Genomic DNA, 19,910 nt, shown 5'->3' on the forward strand with positions numbered 1-19,910 from the left:
CTTAAAATGTCCCTGAAGATTGCTAGTATATCCCCTCTTATCCTTCAGTAGCCTGAAGTCTTGGAGGAAGTTGACAATGCGGAGCTCCACAAAGAAGCTGCCTCTCTAGGGTGGTGACCCTCAGGTGGTGTATATTCCCTGCTAGTGGGCAGAGGTGCCTCCACTTGTTGACCAATGGTCATCCAACGGGGAACTAGGCTGCGGGCTGAGGCAAGTCCTGTTTGTGCCTGTGTCTCTGGTTTTACCGTCCCTGTGGGAAAACCTCTCCCAGTAGGGAAGACTCACTCCGTGGGAACGTCTCGCTGGTCAGTTCCCTTCCTAGAGGTTCCCCTCAATCTACAACTACCGCCTGGGCTGGGCTGTCTTCCTCTGCAACGTTCCCAGGGGCCCGGACCTACCTCCTGGGCCTGGGAGCCTCACCCTCCGCAGGCGAGTCTCCTTAGGCTGCCTCTCCCAGAGACTCTGCCCGCAGTCCTGGAAACTTTGCTCCGCCCCTAGGCGTGTCTCTGTGTGGCTCTTCCAGCAAGAAGCCACCTAGCTCCTGGGACCCTACTCTGCACCTAATTGCCTGGCTATGCGGCCCCTCCTCTGAGCCGCCACCTGGAGCCCCGTACAATAGCTCCGATACCCAGAGACCCGCCACACACCTCCTCCACCGGACAGCAGCCCAGTTTCCGACGCAGTCACTAGGAGTCCAAGCAACTCACTTCGTGTTTCCTCCTCCCGCCAACCGCCCGTAGCCCTAGGCAGTCACTCCAAGTCCAAGTGACCCGCCCTGTTCCTCCTCCTCCTCCTCGGGGTAGCCCCCCGGGTGTTCAGGGGTGGTGGCTCCAAGACCAAGTGACCTACCTCGCTCCTCCTCCAGGCAGGCCACCGGTGTTCAGGAGGGGTCGCTTTGAGTGCAATCACCTCACCACTCGCCTCCTCCTCTGGCAACCGCCTGTGGCTCTGATGCAGTCACTCCTAGACCAAGCGACCCACCATGCTCCTCCTCTTCCTCCGGGCAACCCCCCGGTGTTCAGAAGTGGTCGTTCTGGGTCTAAACAGCTCGCCATGCAGCTCCTCCTCAGGCAGCCGCCCAGAGCCCCAGTGGTTGCTCCGAGTCCAAGCGCTGTGCTGAGCCGCCTCCTCTACGATGATCCCAGTTGTCCGTGTTTACCGCTCCAGCGGGGGGAGGGGCGTCTCGCCGAGCAACTCCACTTCACAAATTCCCTGCGTTCCGGGGCTACTGCCCCATCCGAGACGCCTCCCCAACGGGAGAGACTCACCCGGCGGCTTTGAGTTGGTCCCAAGTCTCTCACTATCTCCTCTTTTGAATCCTGCGTCCTGGAGCAACGTGAAATGCAGCCGCCCTCTAGGCCGCCATCTTGAAACCCATTAGTTCTCTTATAGATAATCTATTCTGGCTATCAACTGGGTCATCTATAGTCAAACCAACCAATGCTAAAGTCAGTGTGCCTGCTAAAAGGGCCCAATTCTGTATCCATCTTTTGATATATTCATGTTCATATTTCACTGATCCCTCCTATAATTGAAAATAAGAACCTCCTTTGTGTTCATACTCTCCCAAAGCCATAGCACACTAGAGGTAGCTTATGGAGAAAGTCCACTGCTCTTCCTGATATTTTAGCCTTTTGTGTTCAGCATAGGGGCTTAAAATGCCTGGAAGTCCCTTGGAGCCTTGGGGATGAGGAGATCAAATGAATAAAAAAAATTATCTAACTTGGGATACCATGGAAGCTAATTATTTAACTGATCTTATTTTGTTGAAGATCACAACCTACTCAGGTTTGTTTTTTTTGTTTTTTTTTTAAACTTGGTTTTGGATCCTTCCTTCTTTCTGCCTTAGCTTGGTGCACATCTTTCTTTGAGATTAATTGGAGTGTTAGTAGCTGTTACAAGAAGTTGGACTCTGGAAACTGTAGTCATGTTGTTTGGCAGATGGATTTTTGTAGTTCTGCAGACTAAACCTAATTATCCATTTTGAGTTTTTATTTGAGTTGCCAATGTTTGTCCATTTGACTTTTCTCCTGTCCATTAAGCAATTTTACTGCATGATAGAGCATCTACACACAAAGAATGTCAGGAAACCAGCAGCCATGTGCTGACAGCAATAGGAGATATGATCAGGCTCTTCATCAGAAGTCCACTTCTCTCCTGAATCCAGTGGGTAGGATATGCATAATATTAGAATAAAGAACTCAAAAAAGACAGCCTAACACACCTACAGAACAGAGTCTGGATAATTCCTATTGGTTAGTAGAGTCCAACATGTGGCCTGAATGCCTTTCTACTTGTTCAAGCCAGAAAGCACTTAATCTCCATCTGAATAATACAAAAACTAAGATGCTATAAATTGTACCCACCAAAGTTTTTTTTTTTAATCAATGCATATTAAATATATTTAAATGTTATTTCCTCAATTTTCTCAAGTTTCTAAAAAGGATCAAATGCCACACCCACTCAGCACCTTCTGCCAAATCAGAAGTTTATCTGACTCATTGACACAACAGAAGTTCATCTCCCTTTAGTAATACATCCTAGGAGACTCTTTCCTCCATTTTATCATTGCTCGGTAATAGCACTAGGGGAAGAGGAAAGCACAAAAAAAGAATAAATTTAACCACCTTATTTTTATAGACAAAAATAATTTCACTTTATACTACAATGAAAGCATGATGCTTATCATCAACACAAATTCTTTTTAATGATAAGGGGACTTCAACATTTCAAGTATTTTTTTTTTTTTTTTTTTTGAGATGGGGTCTTGCTCTATTGCTCAGACTATAGACTAGTCTCATATGCCTAGGCTAGGCTCAAACCATCTTACTGCCTCAGTCCCCTGATCAGCTGGAATTACTGGTACACACCAGCACACTGACTTCAAGTGCTTCTGAATAAGGAATTCTTAACTGACTCTTTGGTTGTTGGTTGTTCTAATGCACTTTGACACACCATACATAAATGGAGTAAAACCTCTCATTCTTCTTGTTGTATGCGATGTAGAGTTGCACAGGTCATGTAATCATATATGCACATAGGTAATAATGTCCAATTCATTCTACTATCATTTCTACCCCCATGCCCCCTCCCCTCCCATCACTCTCCTATGTCTACCTTTACCCCTCCCCTTATTGTGAATTAGCATTTACGTATCAGAGAGAACATTTGACCTTTGGTTTTTTGGGACTGGGTTACTTCATTTAGCATGATATTCTCCAGTTCCAGCCATTTATCTGTAAATGCCATAATTTTGTTCTTCTTTAAGGCTGAGTAATATTCCATTGTGTAAAAAAATATTCCATTGTGTATATATACCATAATTTCTTTATCCATTCATCTATTGAAGGGCACCTAGGTTGGTTCCATAATTTAGCTATTGTGAACTGAGCTGCTATAAACATTGATGTTGCTGTATCATTGCAGTATGCTGATTTTAAGTCCTTTGGGTATAAAACTAGGAGTGGGATGACTGGGTCAAATGGTGGTCTTAAATGACTTTTAAGCCTGTAAGAGTAGGGACAGTTAAGATCACCTAGACAGAATTTCTATTTGAACAATAGTAGTTTTCTTCCTTTATCAGAAGTTTACAAACTTCCTAGTCCTTTAAAGTCTGATTTGTAAGTTGGAAAAATATATGTTCTTTCTATTGTAGAATGGCTGTCCTAACCAGGCAGTCACCTGATGTCAACAGAACACCATTTGCCTACCTAGTCCCACTCCTGAGTACCCCTCCCATTCACCTTCCTTCTTTTCACCGCTGATGAGCAGGATGCATGGCTGATATTCTCCCAAACCCATTAATGTCACCAAAGTGGCCCGGGATCTGTGGTTCCCAGGCTTTCTTATTTATGACTCACTCTTCTAACAATAATCAGGGTCCTTCGCTCCAACTTTCTACTCCATCCCACCAGCATCTACACCTGCTAGATCACTTTCCCTACCGGAAACATTGCCAATCCTCTCACTTAGTTCTTTAAATGAAAACGTAGCCCCTTCTCCCTAAGCCTGCAAATAGTACTAGTTCCAGGCCATAGAATCTGCTTACTTACCCTTAAACGATCTATGCTCCATCGTTACTGGGAAGAGAATAAGTTATGGCAAAGAAGTCTCAGCTAACAATTCTGTGTCAGGGCAAGAAAAGATGCTTTATTGTAGTACTGAACTGGCCAGGTGAATGCGAGTCCCCATAGAATCATTCTTACAAATGACATTTCATCATGTTCTATCAGTAAAACTGTAGGCTAAACAGGTATTTGTGGACTTCCATCAGAAATTAACCACATTTGTTATGAGATGTGATTTATAAAATTCAAACTCATTCCTCAAAGGAGTTGATCTAGGTTCCAAATCTGGATCTCCAGCCAGGTCGTCTCTCTTTCGGGCATATCCATTTGCATGTCCCCCAGGCGCCAAAAACCTAACATTTGCACTCCACTGAACCTGCTCTTCTGCTTCCTTATCTAGTTAATAGCACACTTACCCAAGGACTGCCCAAACCTAGAAACCAGAGACAGCCTGTTTTTTTCCTTTTCCTCACTGCCCACATACAACTGGGCTCAAATCTTTCTAGTCCTTCCTCTAAAATACCTCTCAAACCTCACTTGCTGCCATGACTTGAGTTCAGACCTTCCAACTTTCATTGTGACCATGGCACTAATTTCTTCACTGATTTCCTTGCTTTTGTTTCTTAACCATCCTCTTTCCCATCTATCCTTCTCTATCCTTAGCAATGCCTCTAGAGTTTTCTTTTCAAAACACAGATAGGATTATGAAGGCCCCTGTTTAAAAGGGGCGGGGTGGAGGAGATGAATTGTTATTTGTACTAAAACAAAGAGCCTGACTTCACAAGAAAAGGGATTCTTGCCCATTCTGTCACACTCGAGCACCCAGGCAGTATGACTAAGGTTTTTGCAGACAGTAGATCTCCAGGAGTCTCAGATGTGAACCATTCAATAAGGCCTGAGAGTAGAGACCTCTAATGCATCCAATCTTCTCACCTCAGGTGCCCTAAAAAAAGGACAGAGTCCCTCCTTACTAGGATCCAAAGAAATATGGAGAGAGGAGTCCCCCTCATGGATTCAAGTGGGGACTCCTGCTATAAAAACAATCCACTAGCTTTCTTGTCTAATCTCAGATTTCTAAGGACCAGAGATAATTTTCTCATTAATTATCGTAGCTCTCCTCAATCTCAGTTTTTCTGAACTCTCCTGCTTTCACTGCATTTCTAATTTGTCTCAATTTACTGGAATTTCAATGGTTTTATTTGAAAGTAAGTTGCCACACATTCCTCTATTGAAACATATTAGAGTAATAATTTAGAATGTCAATTTCAAGTTGAAGTTCCAGGATTTGGGTTCAAATTCTGAAAGAACATTTTCCCTAAGAATACAAATTAATTCAGTCAATACATGTGTTTAAAACCCATATTTAGCACAAAGTGTTAAATTACTGCTGGGGTTACAGCAGTAAGGAAAAATAGACATGTTGCTTGCCTTCATGGAGTCTACAGTTGGGGGGGCGAGGTAGGCATTCATCAAACGATCCAATAATTAATACATTCAAATATGAAATTGCAGCTGTGGCAAGTGCCCTGACTGGGGAATACCCTAAGACTAAAATATCAGTTCCTCCCTGACCTTTGAGCAATCCATGTGAAGCCAGAATTGGGGACAGGCAATTAGTGTAGAAATAGGGGATCGGGTCAAATTGAGGAAATGGAGGCCATGAAAGCCATCTGCCTCTGGAATTTGGAGACCGCCCCTGGGAGAATGGAATGTCAAGGATCTCCGGAGCCCATTGATTACCAAATTTACCTGCCCTTATCAAGGACTGCAGGCAAGGAGCTGCTAATTAATGCCCCCTGGGTCCTTGCCTGGCTGAATCACCTTGGCCCTCCCCCTGCCCATTCGCTTCTCACTTTATGTATCTCACCTGCAAAACCAGGCCTAGTCACATATGCAGGAACTAGAGATAAGTGGGGAGAGAACTGGAGAACAAAAGAGACCTTAATCTATAAAAGACGTAGGGCACGCTCACTTCTTGGGATACTAGAACATCAGCCATGGTCCCCTTCTCCCTCCTGGGAGAAGTCTGTATTATTACTACTTTTAAATAAAACCTGCTTAATATGCTTGCCTTGGCGTGCTTCTCTAGTGTTCAAACTTCAGACAAGCAGAACTCATCACCGGTAAATGGCGGTATCACATGCTCCATCCATCTATGCTTTAGAAATGATAATGCTAGAATTTAATTTAATTGGAAGTATGCTTACCCACGTGCCCCTTTGGGAAGAGCCAGTTGATCTGAAAGGGGAGACTATTAGGAGATATCCACTTGATAAGTGGTAGGTATCCAGGCAGAGGGAACAGTATCTGCAAAGTGTCTGTAGTTACTGTAGGAGATGAACTTGAAGAGTAAGTGCTACACTCTTCAGAGTTAAGAATTGTCTTTCTTGTAAATGTACCTGAAACCCTTGAAGATCTTTACAGGGAGGGAATGTGTGCTATTTGTTACAGTATAATCAAAGAAAGGGGAACTTATTCTAAATTCCATCTCTGATTCCTGAAGTGCCGTCAATATTTACATCACCTCCAGTTTTATAGAGATAATTTAAAGAACAATGAGTCATAATTACTGAGTTCTTTGAACTCCTTGCATGAAAGATGTTTTACTGCCTATAAATGTAAAGCATTGTTATTATCAGACAGAAAGTTGTCTCCAGCTAAAAAGACACCAGTGAAATGTAAAGTACACAAGGCTCTGTACACTTCTGTAACATTTAAGTGATAATCTGGGTATAAATTAAATGGGTTTATGTTGGGTAAGCCAAGTATCTTTGATCTAGTATGCCCAGAGTGCTAAGCAAACATCAAATCATGTAGTCTCTAAATGCCCTATGGGTGTGTGGGTCACCAACATCAGGCGTTATGACTTTTTCTCTCAGCTTTCTTTCTGAAGTTCACTACCAAATTTAGTAGGAAAACCCTGAAAGTGGGGTTGTGGAACGTAGCTCAGTGAAAGAGCACTTGCCTAGCATGCACGAAGTTCTGGGTTCAATCCCCAGTAATACAGAAAATTTAAAAATAATAATAATTGAGGAAATGAGAGTGATGAACACATATAAAGAGAAGCAAGAATCTGCCTAAACAACAAAAAAATAAAGTGAGACACTGAAAGGTTTCAGATGATCTAATTATTGTACATATTGTACATATTATATATATAATATATGCTTACATTAACATATATATATAAAGTACATTTGCTATGTTTCAAGAAGTAGAAGAGAAATTGGTAGTATGAACAGATAATAAGAAACCAATGGATATGAAAATAAGACTAAATATCTATGAAAATATAACAAATTAAAACCCATGCTGTGGTTTGAATATGGAATATTTGTTCCTTCCAAGCATTCATGTGATTATAAAGGATTGAATCTTAGGGTGGCACTATTGGGAGGCAATGGAATCCTTTAAAAAGTGGGACCAGTGGGTGGTTCGTAGGTCCTTAGGTCCCACAGGTACTGCTCTTAGAAAGGAATACCAGTCTTCTAGAATGAGCTATGGAGAGCGAGTTGTTCTAATGTTGTGTTGGAGAAGCAGCAAGCAGCACTTGGAGAGCAGAACTTCAACCTTTTTTTACACTGGTGGGCCCAGAGGAAAATAAAAACTCCAAATTCTGAGAACTGATTCACAGTTTCTCACAATATTTATAGGTTATTTGACGTCATCGTAGGCCCATCCTATCATAGGGACTTTTACCTCTTAAAAAAAAAAAATTCCTATTCTATGCAGCTGAAGACCTTGTGCAGGGTCTGTAATATAAAGCATGCTTACAGAAACAGATAAGAAGAAAAGGCTCTTTTCACAAGCATCTGTTACATTTCAAGAAGGAGTAGTCAGATTTCTAGGGCAGTTATTTACAATTCAAAAGGTAGACCCATAGTTAATCTAGGTTTCCTGGAGAAAGCTGAGAGAGTGGAGCTGAACTGACCCCTTCCCCAGGTATTGACTTCTTACCATAACATTTTTGTGATTTCATTTCACAACCAGGTCTGGTTTTGCCATCTCACTAAAATCTTGAGCCTGTTCTAAAGCCCACCCAGTTCTTTGGTTTCTGGCTTGAGATATAACTTCTGGTCCCAGACATGTGCTCTTTTCATTGCCTCCCACCACAGACCATGTTCCACGGGGCCCTCCCCAGAACTGAGCAGGTACCAATGACCTTGAACCTACAAAACTATGAACTAAATCAATATATCTCTCTCCCTCTCCCTTCCCTCTCCCTCTCCCAGCCCTGCCTCTGTGTGTGTGTGTGTGTGTGTGTGTGTGTGTGTGTGTCTTTCTCTTTTTCCAAAAGAAGGCTACGTGGGGTATTTTCTTAAGTGATGAAAGTTAATACAAACCATTAAAAGTAATAAATAGATTCAATATAGTTGAAGGGAAAGTTGTTAACTAGTAGATAAAACTGTAATCATTACCTAGAATTCAGCTAAGAATATAAAATACATGCAAAACACAAGACAATAAGATAGAAGGAGAAGGTATAACATATATCTAATTGGCATCCCAGAGGATGAAATTAGAGAATGTGGGAAAAGCAACATTCAACAAGAACATGAATATTGTGATATCTCCAGAATTCAGGGATAACACAGATACTAAATTTTAGATCAACATAAGCCACACAGATCTTTTTACTTTAAGGAGATCGTCAGTAAAGAAGTTTGGAAAGTACATGCTTCTGAAAGAAGGAAGATGATCAAGAAGACAATACAAATAAAGATGAAATGGTGAAATGGTGAAAAAAGACACATAGAAAAATCTAACTGTTGAACATATGAAAACATGACATTGTATAATTCATAAGGCAGAGAGAAAACATGTTGAATTACAGTACAAATTAAGAGAGGAATATGATAGTTTGAGATTCAGAAGAGTAAAGATACTCATTCTTTTTAGACTTTTAAAACTTAAATATGCCTAGGGACATTTCACTGCAATTGAGGGCAGATTTCTGTAGAAAGGTGGAGATTTAAACGCATACATTCACCTCCACTTCTCATGAAAACTTCATTAAAATTACAGTAAATACAGCTGGGGGTGTGGCTCAGTGGTTGAGCTCTTGCTTTGCAGGCATGAGGACCCAGGTTTGATCCTCAGCACTAAAAACAAAACGACAGTAAACGGAGTTTTCAAAAGGCCTGTAAACACAGGACAAAGAAAACATCAAACTTTGGGACAGGTATGTAGAAAGATGAGAATTTACTGACAACATACACAAGAAAATGGATTCTAAGTCAGCAGTGGTCAAAGTGAACATTTCTGAGAGATTCCGAATTTAATAGTATTTGGATATTTGAGAGTGGGATGGAGGTGAGGCTGAAAATAAGGAGATTGACTCAAAGTTAATTTTAAAATAATTTAAACATTGATATCCCATCTCTACCCCTGTGCACTATTACATAAGACTGGATGTTTATTCTGTAGAGTGAGAAAAAAAGAGAGATTGGGGCTAGGGATGTAGCTCAATGGTAGAGTACTTGCCTAACATGTTCAATCCCCAGTGCCCCAAAGGGAAAAAGAAAAAGAGAGTTTTTAGACAAGGGGTCACCAAACTAATGGGTAGGTGGAATACCCTATTGAATACACAAGGATTAAATAAAAGCTTATAAACAGGTACTTAAATTGAGGCTACCTGTCCTATTCCAGTCATCTTTCCAGAACACTGGCCACCCTGTGTTTATACCTGTGCTTATATTTGAGTGCCAGAAATTAGTGGGATTTTTTTCTAAAAGTAAGTAATTATTTTGGGGTCCTCCCCCAAAATAATCTGAGGCCACAGTAAAAATGTAATACTTACAAGCCCAGAACTTCCATACTTCTTTTTTTATACCCTATCCTAATTGTTGAACAGAAATCCATGAATTACCAGAAATTGGAGGAAGAAAACTAGTATGAAATGATAAGAGACAAAACGGAAAGGGAAGCAATATGAATAAACAGATTTTTCTTGGATAAGAATATGTAAATAAATGCTCAATTTTGGTCTGTATAAATGTATCACTTTTGTGTATTCATTTTGCAAACATTATATACATGGCATAAAACTAAAATTGTATGTATTTATGAAATCACTGCTTAGGGGTAAATGGTATGGATGGTATTAGTCCTTGAAAGCAATGTTCCTAGTAAAATACTAGTAAATGTAAATACTAGTAAATGTAAATACTAGAAAAGTGATAAACTTTGGTTCCTTATCAAAAATAGCATATGGTTCTCTCCCCACCAAAAACACAAAAACAAAAACAAAAACAAACCATAAAAATCAGCAGTCTCATGTATGATAGAAAATTTCTGACTCTAGAGCCAGACATGGTGACACATACCTGTAATCTGTGATTCAGCATTGGGGATGGGGAGAACTGAGACTAGGGGATCAGAAGTTCAAGACCAGCCTCAGCAAATTGGTCAGACTCTCAGCAAGTTAGTAAGACCCTGTCTCAAAGTAAGATATAAAAAGGACTGGGGATGTAGCTCAGTGGTAAAACATCCCTGGGTTCATTCCTAGTATCAAAAAAAAAAAAAAGTTTCCAACTTAATATGTCTTCATAGTCTAGGTTCTGGAGAGGTGATAATCCTTTAATTCTTAAGTATAAATTAACCTTTGAATGTACTTGTAGAATTTTAATTACCTGTGGGTGTGTTGACAGATCCATTACTGCTGAGAAATTTATGTAAGGATGGACGCTTTATTAACCACAGGGTTATTTATGTCTCTCTAATTATTATCTTCTTGATGGACTGGGAATCACCTTTCTGCTGGTTTAGAGGCTATACAATGTGGAGTGCTTGGTGCTTTACTAAGAAAGGATAATTCATTTAATGGTTGTGCACTATTTGCTATCTTGGTTTAAGCACACAAAGCAATGCATAATTTGAATGTTCCAGAGTTAATGAGATAAACTCATTACAGCTTCCAGAAGACATAATTTCCAAGCTGACAACAGTCACAAAACCTTTTTAAGGCATCATTAATAGGTTTCACCTAACTGCATGAATTCAGCTACTATTTATATAAAATATTAGTCACAATTCAAAGACTAAAGACAACTTCTTATAACTTTTCAAAGGATACTTTGAAAGGTGAAGTCTTCCTTTTATGATTATTTATGTTAGAATGATATAACTTTAAAAATTTGCATTCAGTAAAGAGTCAGAAAACTGTAAGCTTATACATTTTACATTTTTATGAAGTACTTTCTCAAAAGATATGTCAAGGTGTAATGATTTGCTACTGAATACATATTTAAATATTTTAACATGACATTATATATTAACATATAAAAATGTTTTAACATATGAAAATATTTAATTCAACAAACACCTGAGAACCTAATATATTCTGTGCTTCCAAGATTGACGGAAATGAATAATATGCCTTTTTTGCTATCTAGAAATATTTAGAGTAAGAGAAATGAGTAATAGGGATGCAAATTCCTACCACAGAAGGAGGCAAAATGTGAGGATTATAAGAACAAGTGCCAGGAAAAGAAGAGAAATAAAAAATTTTTGGATAATTTCTAAAATTTATTTCAGTAAGTGGTTGAAATGATTCCTGAAGAGTGGGTTTGCTTTCTTCTGTAGGATACCTAAGGTTAGCAACATTATGACAAATGTGTGCTTCTATGGAGCAATACATATTAAGAAAAGTTCTCAGAAAACTGTGAAATGGGATAGAAACAACTTGATCTTCTCTACTTATAAAGTATAATGTGGTATGACAGCCTTCCACCACTGTGACAAAATACCTGATTTAGGCACTTTAAAAGGAGAAAAAATTAATTTTGGCTCATAGTTTTAGAGGTTTCAGTCCATGGTTGCTTGGACCCCATCACTTTGGCTTTGAAGAGGTCATGGTGGAGAGCTTAGTGCACAGCAGAGCTACTCACCTGGTCGGCAAAGAGAGGGGAGAGGGAGAAGAAGAGCGAGAAGGACAAAGGTGAAGGAGGAGTAGAAGAGGAAGAGGAAGAGAAAGAGGGCCAATCAAAGGAGAGAGTGGAAGAGAGGAAGAGAGGAAGGACCTAGGAACAAAACATAACTGTCATGAACAAGCTATGCCATTAACATAGACCAAACTCTCTTTTGTCTTTCTACAATGTCAGGATTTATTTTAATAACAATAATTTCATAAGTTACACCACTTTCAGTGGTTGCAATTCACTGACTCTCATGAGTCATCTGATAGTCATAAGTCAGGCAGTCACAAATTCCTTTATTCCATTCTGAACTTAATTTCTGGTATCTGCAGCACTCAGTCTACCCATCATAATTCACACAATCTTATAAGAAGAGCAAAGAAAGGGTTAAGATGGTGTAGGGGTAGAGAATGCTGTGCCAAGAGCACAGGTGATATGAATACAAAGAGTCAAGAGTCACTGTAGGTGGTCAGATAAGGGTTTTAAGAAACCAGTTTGAGTTGTCAAGTAGAGTATCTGGAGGCAGGGATGGCAGTTTCAAAGTGTCAATTTAAAGTATCAGTTTGGAGTGGCAGCTTGTAGTGGACCTGTGTGTAACCAGCAGGAGAGACAGGGTTGTGTGGAAACTGGGAGGGGCTGAACCAGGGACTCGTTGCTGTGGCAATTGTCCTGAACAAGTCTCCTGATAAGTGACTAGGTGATGGGAGTCAGCATGCTGCCATGCCCAGGCTTGGGGAAATCCTGCCTTTATGGGTCTTAGGTGAGAGGGTTACATCTGGAGGCTGATAAACTCCTGTGTTTCTGATGATTTGGAATGACAAGTCTAGGTGCTTCTGATTTAGTTTGATAGTTGACATGAGTAAGTTATTTATCAATTTGTGCTTCATGGTTGTGCTAAGCAAATAGGGGTTGTTCACCTGTACAAGCAAGGTGTAGTCATTCTGTATTAGCACTTGTACTCAAAATGGAGTAACCCACGGCAAACCATTGCTTTCACAAAACAGAATTGCTCAGGGTTAGGCACAGCTTGAAAACTACCCTTCTATACATCATGGAGTAACTCAGAGCAAGGCCCAGTCCGCTTTCCACAAATACCCTTCAAAGTCCCCATTGATCTACTAGACCCCCCACCTCCTGAGTCCCTTTCCTCTCCTCCATAACACCACCAGCTGGGGAGCAGGCCTTCAACCTGAGCCTTTGGAGGGCATTACAGATCCAAACTACACCATGTGATTAGTAAAATGTGAATTTCAAATATTATATATCTGCAACTATATCCAGTAGAAATCCTGTTTCCTCAATTAATAGGAAGTCCGTTATTGATGTTGTCTCACATCTACACTTGCATTTCTTTTGGGGTAAGCCAGGATTCCACTCAAATTACGTTAAACACTAGGGTGAGGCTTAGGCAATGTAGGGTATTTTTGAAAATTTCTATACGTAATTTTAATGTGCACCCATGATTGCAACCAACTGGGCTAAAATGAAGTTGGGCAACTTTGGTCTTCTAGATAACTATTTTCTCTGTCCTTTCTCCTTTCTGATTCAATAGATAAAAGAATGGTCCACTATTATTTTTATTAGCTTCCATTTACTGAGAATACTTACTACATGCAGTGCCAGATAGGTCACGCCCATTTTTATGCATTATCTCGTTTAATTTTCACTTCAATCCCAAGGTGCGTGCCACTTCTGAGTAACTTGCCCACAAAGAGGGCAAGCTTCTACCCATGGCGCAACACGGCTGCTTTTTTCTACTTCACTCTTGATATGGAACCGTTGTGCAACCCAGTCTCTCAGCAGTTATAAATAAACGTTATCTGGGAAAAGCAACCAGGAACAAGCCACAAAATAGCACCAGAACAAGTCCGTGGAAAGCATCAGGAGGCGGAAGCGACACTGCAGAGTTGAGACTTTTTAGCTCCTTAATTGTGCGGACCCGCCAACACCCCACCCTACCTAAAGCCTTTAACTGCCCCACTTAGTCCCACTTTTAAAGGTCCTTGTTGGCCAATTTCGGGGCTAGGATAACCTATACATGCAATGAGGAAAAAAAAATTGAGCATTTCCCAAATCGTAGCCGCAGTTAATAGCTTCAGTCATTACTGGAGAAGGAAAAAAAGCCTTTTCTCGCTCCTTTTACATCAGCCCACCGACTCAGTGAGAAGATAGATAGTGCTTAGGGCTGCCCAGCTCGCTTTCTCCAGCACATCGCAGAAGGTGGGACCGGCGGCTGGAATCCTGCGCCCCTTACTACCCCGAGGGACGAGTCGGGTGGGTGCCCGCCAGACGGACAGGTCGGGGGAGAGGCGAGCAACCATTGTCCATCGCCGCGCCCCAACGGAGGGCGTGACTGCAGTTTCAGCTGCCCGGAGAGACTAGCCGGTCCAATCCTGGTGCACAAATACCGATTTAACTGAGATGAAGTCTGGGTCCCCGGGTTACGCTTGCGGGCGTGGGAGGAGGCTACCAGCCGACTCCCAACGCCGCGCAATGCAGTCGGAGGAGTACTGGACCTGAGGTGTCCCCCGGGGCGGCGGCGCGCTGCACCCGGTTGCCATGGCAACCCCACGCGGCTGGTGCTGCGGGCACTTGCTGCCCAGCTACGACTGCTGCCGGAAGTGACGCTAGTTCACCTGCCGAGAGGGGGCGGGGGAAGGCGGGGTGCAGAGGTGCCGCCGCCGCCGCCAGCCCAGTCGGGAGCGCGCGAGGCGCCGGGAGATAGAGAACCAGAGCTAGAGCCGCCTACCTGCAGCCGCCGCCCACGGCCGGGCAGCCACCATGGCGCTTCTGCTGCGCTTCGTGCTCCTGTGCGGAGTCGCGGGTGAGTGGGCGCCGTTTGGTCCCCAGCACGTTCCCAACCCGGGGGCGCTAGCTGCCCGCGGCCACCCGGGAACAATGGGTGTGGGGGAGGGGGCGGGATTTGGGGGGCGCTGCGGCATTGGCGGGTGGGCAGAATTGCACCGGAGTGATTTTTGTAGAGCCAAGCGCGCGAGCCGGGAGGGTGGAAACGGCCCCGAAGGGGTAGCACAGCGATTGGGGTGCCTGAGGTGCCATAGCAGAGCTGAGGACCGAGCGGGGCGGTAAGGGGTGGGCGCGGCGTTCCGCGTGCGCCTGGTGGGTCTTGCTGAGCGTTCTGTGCCTCGGGTGCTGCTTTGCTCCTGCCTATTCCGATGTTAGCCTGGGTCCAGCGATACCCAGTTTCCAAGCCTTGGGCGGCGAGTTTCAGGTGTCGAGTAGTCCAAGCCGGGAGGCTGAATTACGAACGCCATTATTCAATGGACACTGAGCTGTTCCGTGCCTCGAGTCGTCCCAGCTACCTCTAGGAAAGGCGCTGGACGAGCACCAGAACCCTTGGAAGAGGCTAGCCCAGACCAGGGCTGCTCCGTAGAGGGGAAATTAGGAGCAGACCGTGGGAAATCAGAAGTCCGTTCCTGCAAAAATGCGGTATTGATTCCTGCGGTACTGGGGCAAAGTGCAAGGGAGAATTTAACAACCTCGGGTTTGAGTTTGTAATGAGTTGGTTCATTTTAAAGATAAGATATGGTCACTTGTACAGGGTAATTCCTAAAGGACTTGCCAAGTACATTTTTTGACTGCACCTTTTTCTGGGAGGGGAAAAAGGCATTTAAAATATGCGTGGACCACTAGACAGCGTAAATATTTTGACACTTGAAAAAACGGATCTGTTTCCTTGTCTGTTTTAACCACCTGATCTTAGCCCAAGCACTTGCGGCTTTTTGTAACTGAATGATTCATTAAAAAATAAAATCAAATTCATAGGTGGGACAGTAAGAGACACACTTTGTGTAGCCTACAGAATTTTTTTTTTTTTTTCTTTTAAAGTGCTCAACAGCAATATCGGGTGGCCTTGTCTGTTGGGATGGCTCTGCTTCCTGTTGAAATGTTAATTCCATTGTTGGATGCCACAGCTGTGAGCATTACTCATGGGATCACCAGTCTATTAACAAGTCTAATCTTTGATCTGCGTCTATAGCCCTACCTCCACCTTTTTTGATACATTTCATTTAGGCTTGCCTGAAATTTCGAAAGAAATCTGGGGGGAAAAAAAAAAAGGGTCAAATAACCAGTTTACTTTTCCACCTTTGTTTTGTCAAGGCCTAAACTGAAGTTGAAGTTGAGAACACAGGGGTTTGTGTTCTCAGGAAAAAAATCATCTCAATCAGAATATAAATCTCGCAGAAATTTTTTTTTTTCTGGGGGGGGAAATCTTCATTTAATTAGGCTTATTCCCCCACCCTCAATGCCTCACTTTAAGCACAATCCCAGTTGAGGCTATTTTAATACTATATAATCTTTCTGCTCTCAAAGTGTACATTAGGGTACAGTGAATAAATATATCATTAAAAGACTAACGTCTTCAGCTAAACAAGACAACTCTTTTTCTCCCCGGTGTTCCAACTTAAGAAACAACTCAGAAACTATGTAATTGATGTTACATATGCTTCTGAATATTTCTTCAGATATTTCAAGCCATTTTAGAAATTCTTTGCTAGAAACTCAAGTTCAGTGTTAACATTATTGAATCCTACATTGGCAAAACAAGGCTTATATATTAAAAATTGAAATGCTGTAATGATAGCTGTTCTAGATTTGTCCCTTTAGAGTTTCGTGGTGTACTGTGTTTGCTAGGGGACTCTTTGTGATGCATTTTTATTACCTATGTAGCAGCAAGTCTCACTGTCATTAGTAGTAGCAGCAGTAGAGCAGAGACAGTAGCAGCAGTAGTATTAAACCCTTGATTCAGCAGTTATTAATGCCAGATACTTTTCCAAGGATTTTACATGTATTCAATCTGTCAAACAACCCTTAAGGGTATTTCTTTTTTTTAATTTTTTGATCCATTGTACCCAAATGGGATACAACTTTTCATTTTTCTGGTTGTGCTCGAAGAAGAGTCACACTGTGTAATCATACATGTATATAGGGTAGTGATGTTCGTCTCATTTCATTATCTTTCCCTCCCCTGGAATTTCTTATAATTATCCTGTTGTGTAAGCAGAGAAACTGAGGCATGGAGTAGTTATGTAACTATATTTGCCAGGCCATAAATTTGCATTCCAGTTTGTGCTCTTATCACTATGCTATTATATGTGAAATAGCCACTTTCCTCTTTGATTACCTCTAATTGAAATCCTAATTTCTGCCATTGGTCACCTGTCATTTATTAAGAACCTGTTGTTATGTTGACTGGGCACTGGTTATTAAAGACTTTTATTATTTGCTTTTAAACTTCATGATCTTAGGTGAGTACTTTGAGGCATTGTGAGTACTCCAGGATATTCTGCAGGACTTAGATTGTTGGAATCTAAAGGGCCTATGTACCTAAGGTATCATCATTAGACTTGGTTAAAATAATAGGTCTGGGCATATGACTCAGTTGGTAGAGTGCTTGCCCAGCATGCACAAGGCCCTGCATGCAATCCCTAGCACCACACACAAAAAAGTTATATATATATATATATATATGATGTTTTTCACAATGCCAGTGAGTGGAACTAAAAAAATGTCCAGCTAGTCACCCAGCCACTTATTAGCTATTTGATGGTGACCAGGCCACCACTGTCTTCTGTGTGCTTCATTTGCCTTATGTGTCAAGAATGAAGATACTGCAGAAGGTGTTGGGGAGATTTGGTCAAAGAAGAAAATATTTCATGGAGATGGTAGGAGTAAGTTCAAGACATCTGTTGTTCAACATGCAGGTTATAGTTATAGCAACATATTGTATTCTTGAAAATTGCTGAGAGTAGATTGAAACCACCACAAAAATTAAGTATGAGATAATATGTTAGCCTGATGTAGTTATTCCCCAGTGCTTCATCTCTGACCTTGTTGTTGTATTTTATCCCCCCACTCCCCAGTTGTCATAGATAATGATAACCTGTGTGCCAAATGCACTTATCTCTTTGGAGCTCCATGACACCTATTTTGGTTCTTTTCAATCTTGTTGACCTGCCCTTAACTGCCATCTGTAATAGGTCCCTTAAATGTCATCTTCCCTATGGTTTGGCCCATAACCCTTTTCTCAATTTCCATCTTAACCCTGGATGACCTCCTCTGTCCATCACTGTAACCGCCAAGTAGTTGTATTTCCAGCCAAGTCTGCTTTGAGTTCTGGGCTGCTGTTTTCAACTGCCTAACAGTCATTTTGAAGTACTTGAGTACCTCAGACCCTCCAGGTTCCCAAAATGAACTCATCTGTTAATTGATTTATTAAATGATCCAGTCACTCAACGCTTTATGGTCTACTATGTACTATGCCCTGTGCTAGGTGCCCCTACAATAGTAGTATGTGGCATTACAAATTGCACAGGGAATGGTTTTCCAGGTAGATGGTAGTTTTTTTGCAGAGACATGAAGATCTGAAGGGTATGATGTATCTTGAGAGTTGAGAAGTTCAGTGCATATAAAGCATCTAACCAACAGTGCTCAGATAGTTAATATGCATCTGAGTCATTCATATGAGAAGACCTGGGGTGGGGCCTGAGATTTTTAAAATTTTAACAGTTTCACATGATGTCACTGCTGACCTCATTTCATGTGGGCAGGAAGCTACAGGTTGTGCTTGAGAGCTCCATAGGAAATGATAGGTCAGTCACATTATGTCCCCCACCCCCATGGCACTAAGAAACCTATGGAGGTAATGAAGAAGTGAGGTTATTCTCTTAAGTGGTAATAATACAACAGTTTTGGAGATAGGTAGAACCAATAGATCTAACACAGAAGTCCCTCTGGGATGATCTGGATGGACATAAGCAATCCCTGTAGAAACACAGCTGAGCAGAGTTAGACTTTCTTTTGATTTGGAAAGCTTTTCTGAGGAAGTAGAACTTGGTAGTTGCTAGAATGAGTGACAAGAAAACATTGAAGAGAAGCAATCAGATTGCTGATTTGAGTGTATGGTAATGTCACTGACCTACAGGGGAAATACACAAAAGAGGAGCAGGTTTTAGGGAGAGGACGATGAACTGAAGTTTGGAAAGGTAGCATTTGAGGTGCCTGAGAAGATTTAAAGTTAAAAAAATAATAATCCAGTAGAAAGATTTAAACAAAGGACTGGATCTTAAAAGAGAGGCAAAGATTGGAGATGCAGAATTGAGCAATCACTGCTGATAGGATTCACCCGTGTAAGGCTGACCAGGAAACGCAGGTAGGGCTAGAAGAGAAGGTGGAAAGTGAGGCAGGAGAAACACCACCCTCTAAGAGGTAAACACAAGATGAAGAACACAGGAGCAAGAGAATAGAGAACTAGAGGGCAAGGATGTCCTAGACACTGATGGAGAAATGAGACTGTTCTTACCATTTGGAGACAATTGAGAAATTCAGGAAGTTATTGATTTCACAGGAAGGATAGTGTCTGTACTGGTGAGAGTAAAGCTGGATTTCAGTAGGTTAGTGGAGAATGAGAACTGTACTTTGCACTTGCATGTAGTGTGATGGTGAGGCACCACCCATGTGGCTGTAATCCCAGAGGGCAGTACATACCCCAAGAGAGAAGGTGGAAGCTAGCTAATAAGGACTCTCTTAACTTTCCTCCGTCTAGACCTAGAATTTTGTTCATCTCGTAATTCTTCCCTGATTTCCTTTCAAATTAATTCCTGAACTCTTCGGCATCTCAGAGATGTCATTTTCTCTCTTTTATCTGGATCTCATCAACTTTCAACAGGCTTATTTATTTCTATTTATCGCCCTTTCAACTCTGCAGTCCTCCATTCAACACTGCTCATCCTTCCCCTGTCTTACCCAGGCTTCTTAAAGTAGTTGCCTGCATTTACTCACTCCATTATTTCCTTTCTTGTTGCTAATTTTTCCTTGCTTTAAAATTTAATTTTCACCCCCTCTGCTTTAGACTGCAGTTTTCCAATGGGCATCTCACACCTTCAGCCTCTTAAACCTCTCAGCATGA

At 41.8% G+C, this 19,910-nt stretch overlaps 1 protein-coding gene across 2 annotated transcripts in view; it reads left to right on the forward strand.

The window, feature by feature from the left end:
- Positions 1 to 14,636: 14,636 nt before the first annotated feature.
- Cxadr (CXADR Ig-like cell adhesion molecule) overlaps positions 14,637 to 19,910 on the forward strand; it is a 60,943-nt gene continuing 55,669 nt past the window's right edge. The window contains exon 1 of one of the 2 annotated variants that reach the window (XM_047563518.1): positions 14,637 to 14,807. In XM_047563518.1, the coding sequence (XP_047419474.1) occupies positions 14,765 to 14,807 (43 nt within the window). In that variant the 5' untranslated portion in view covers positions 14,637 to 14,764. The remainder of the gene's footprint in view (positions 14,808 to 19,910) is intronic. The other variant, XM_047563516.1, reaches the window with a different exon arrangement.

The sequence above is a fragment of the Sciurus carolinensis genome, chromosome 9 (assembly GCF_902686445.1).
Source record: "Sciurus carolinensis chromosome 9, mSciCar1.2, whole genome shotgun sequence".
In the NCBI taxonomy this organism is placed as follows: domain Eukaryota; kingdom Metazoa; phylum Chordata; class Mammalia; order Rodentia; family Sciuridae; genus Sciurus; species Sciurus carolinensis.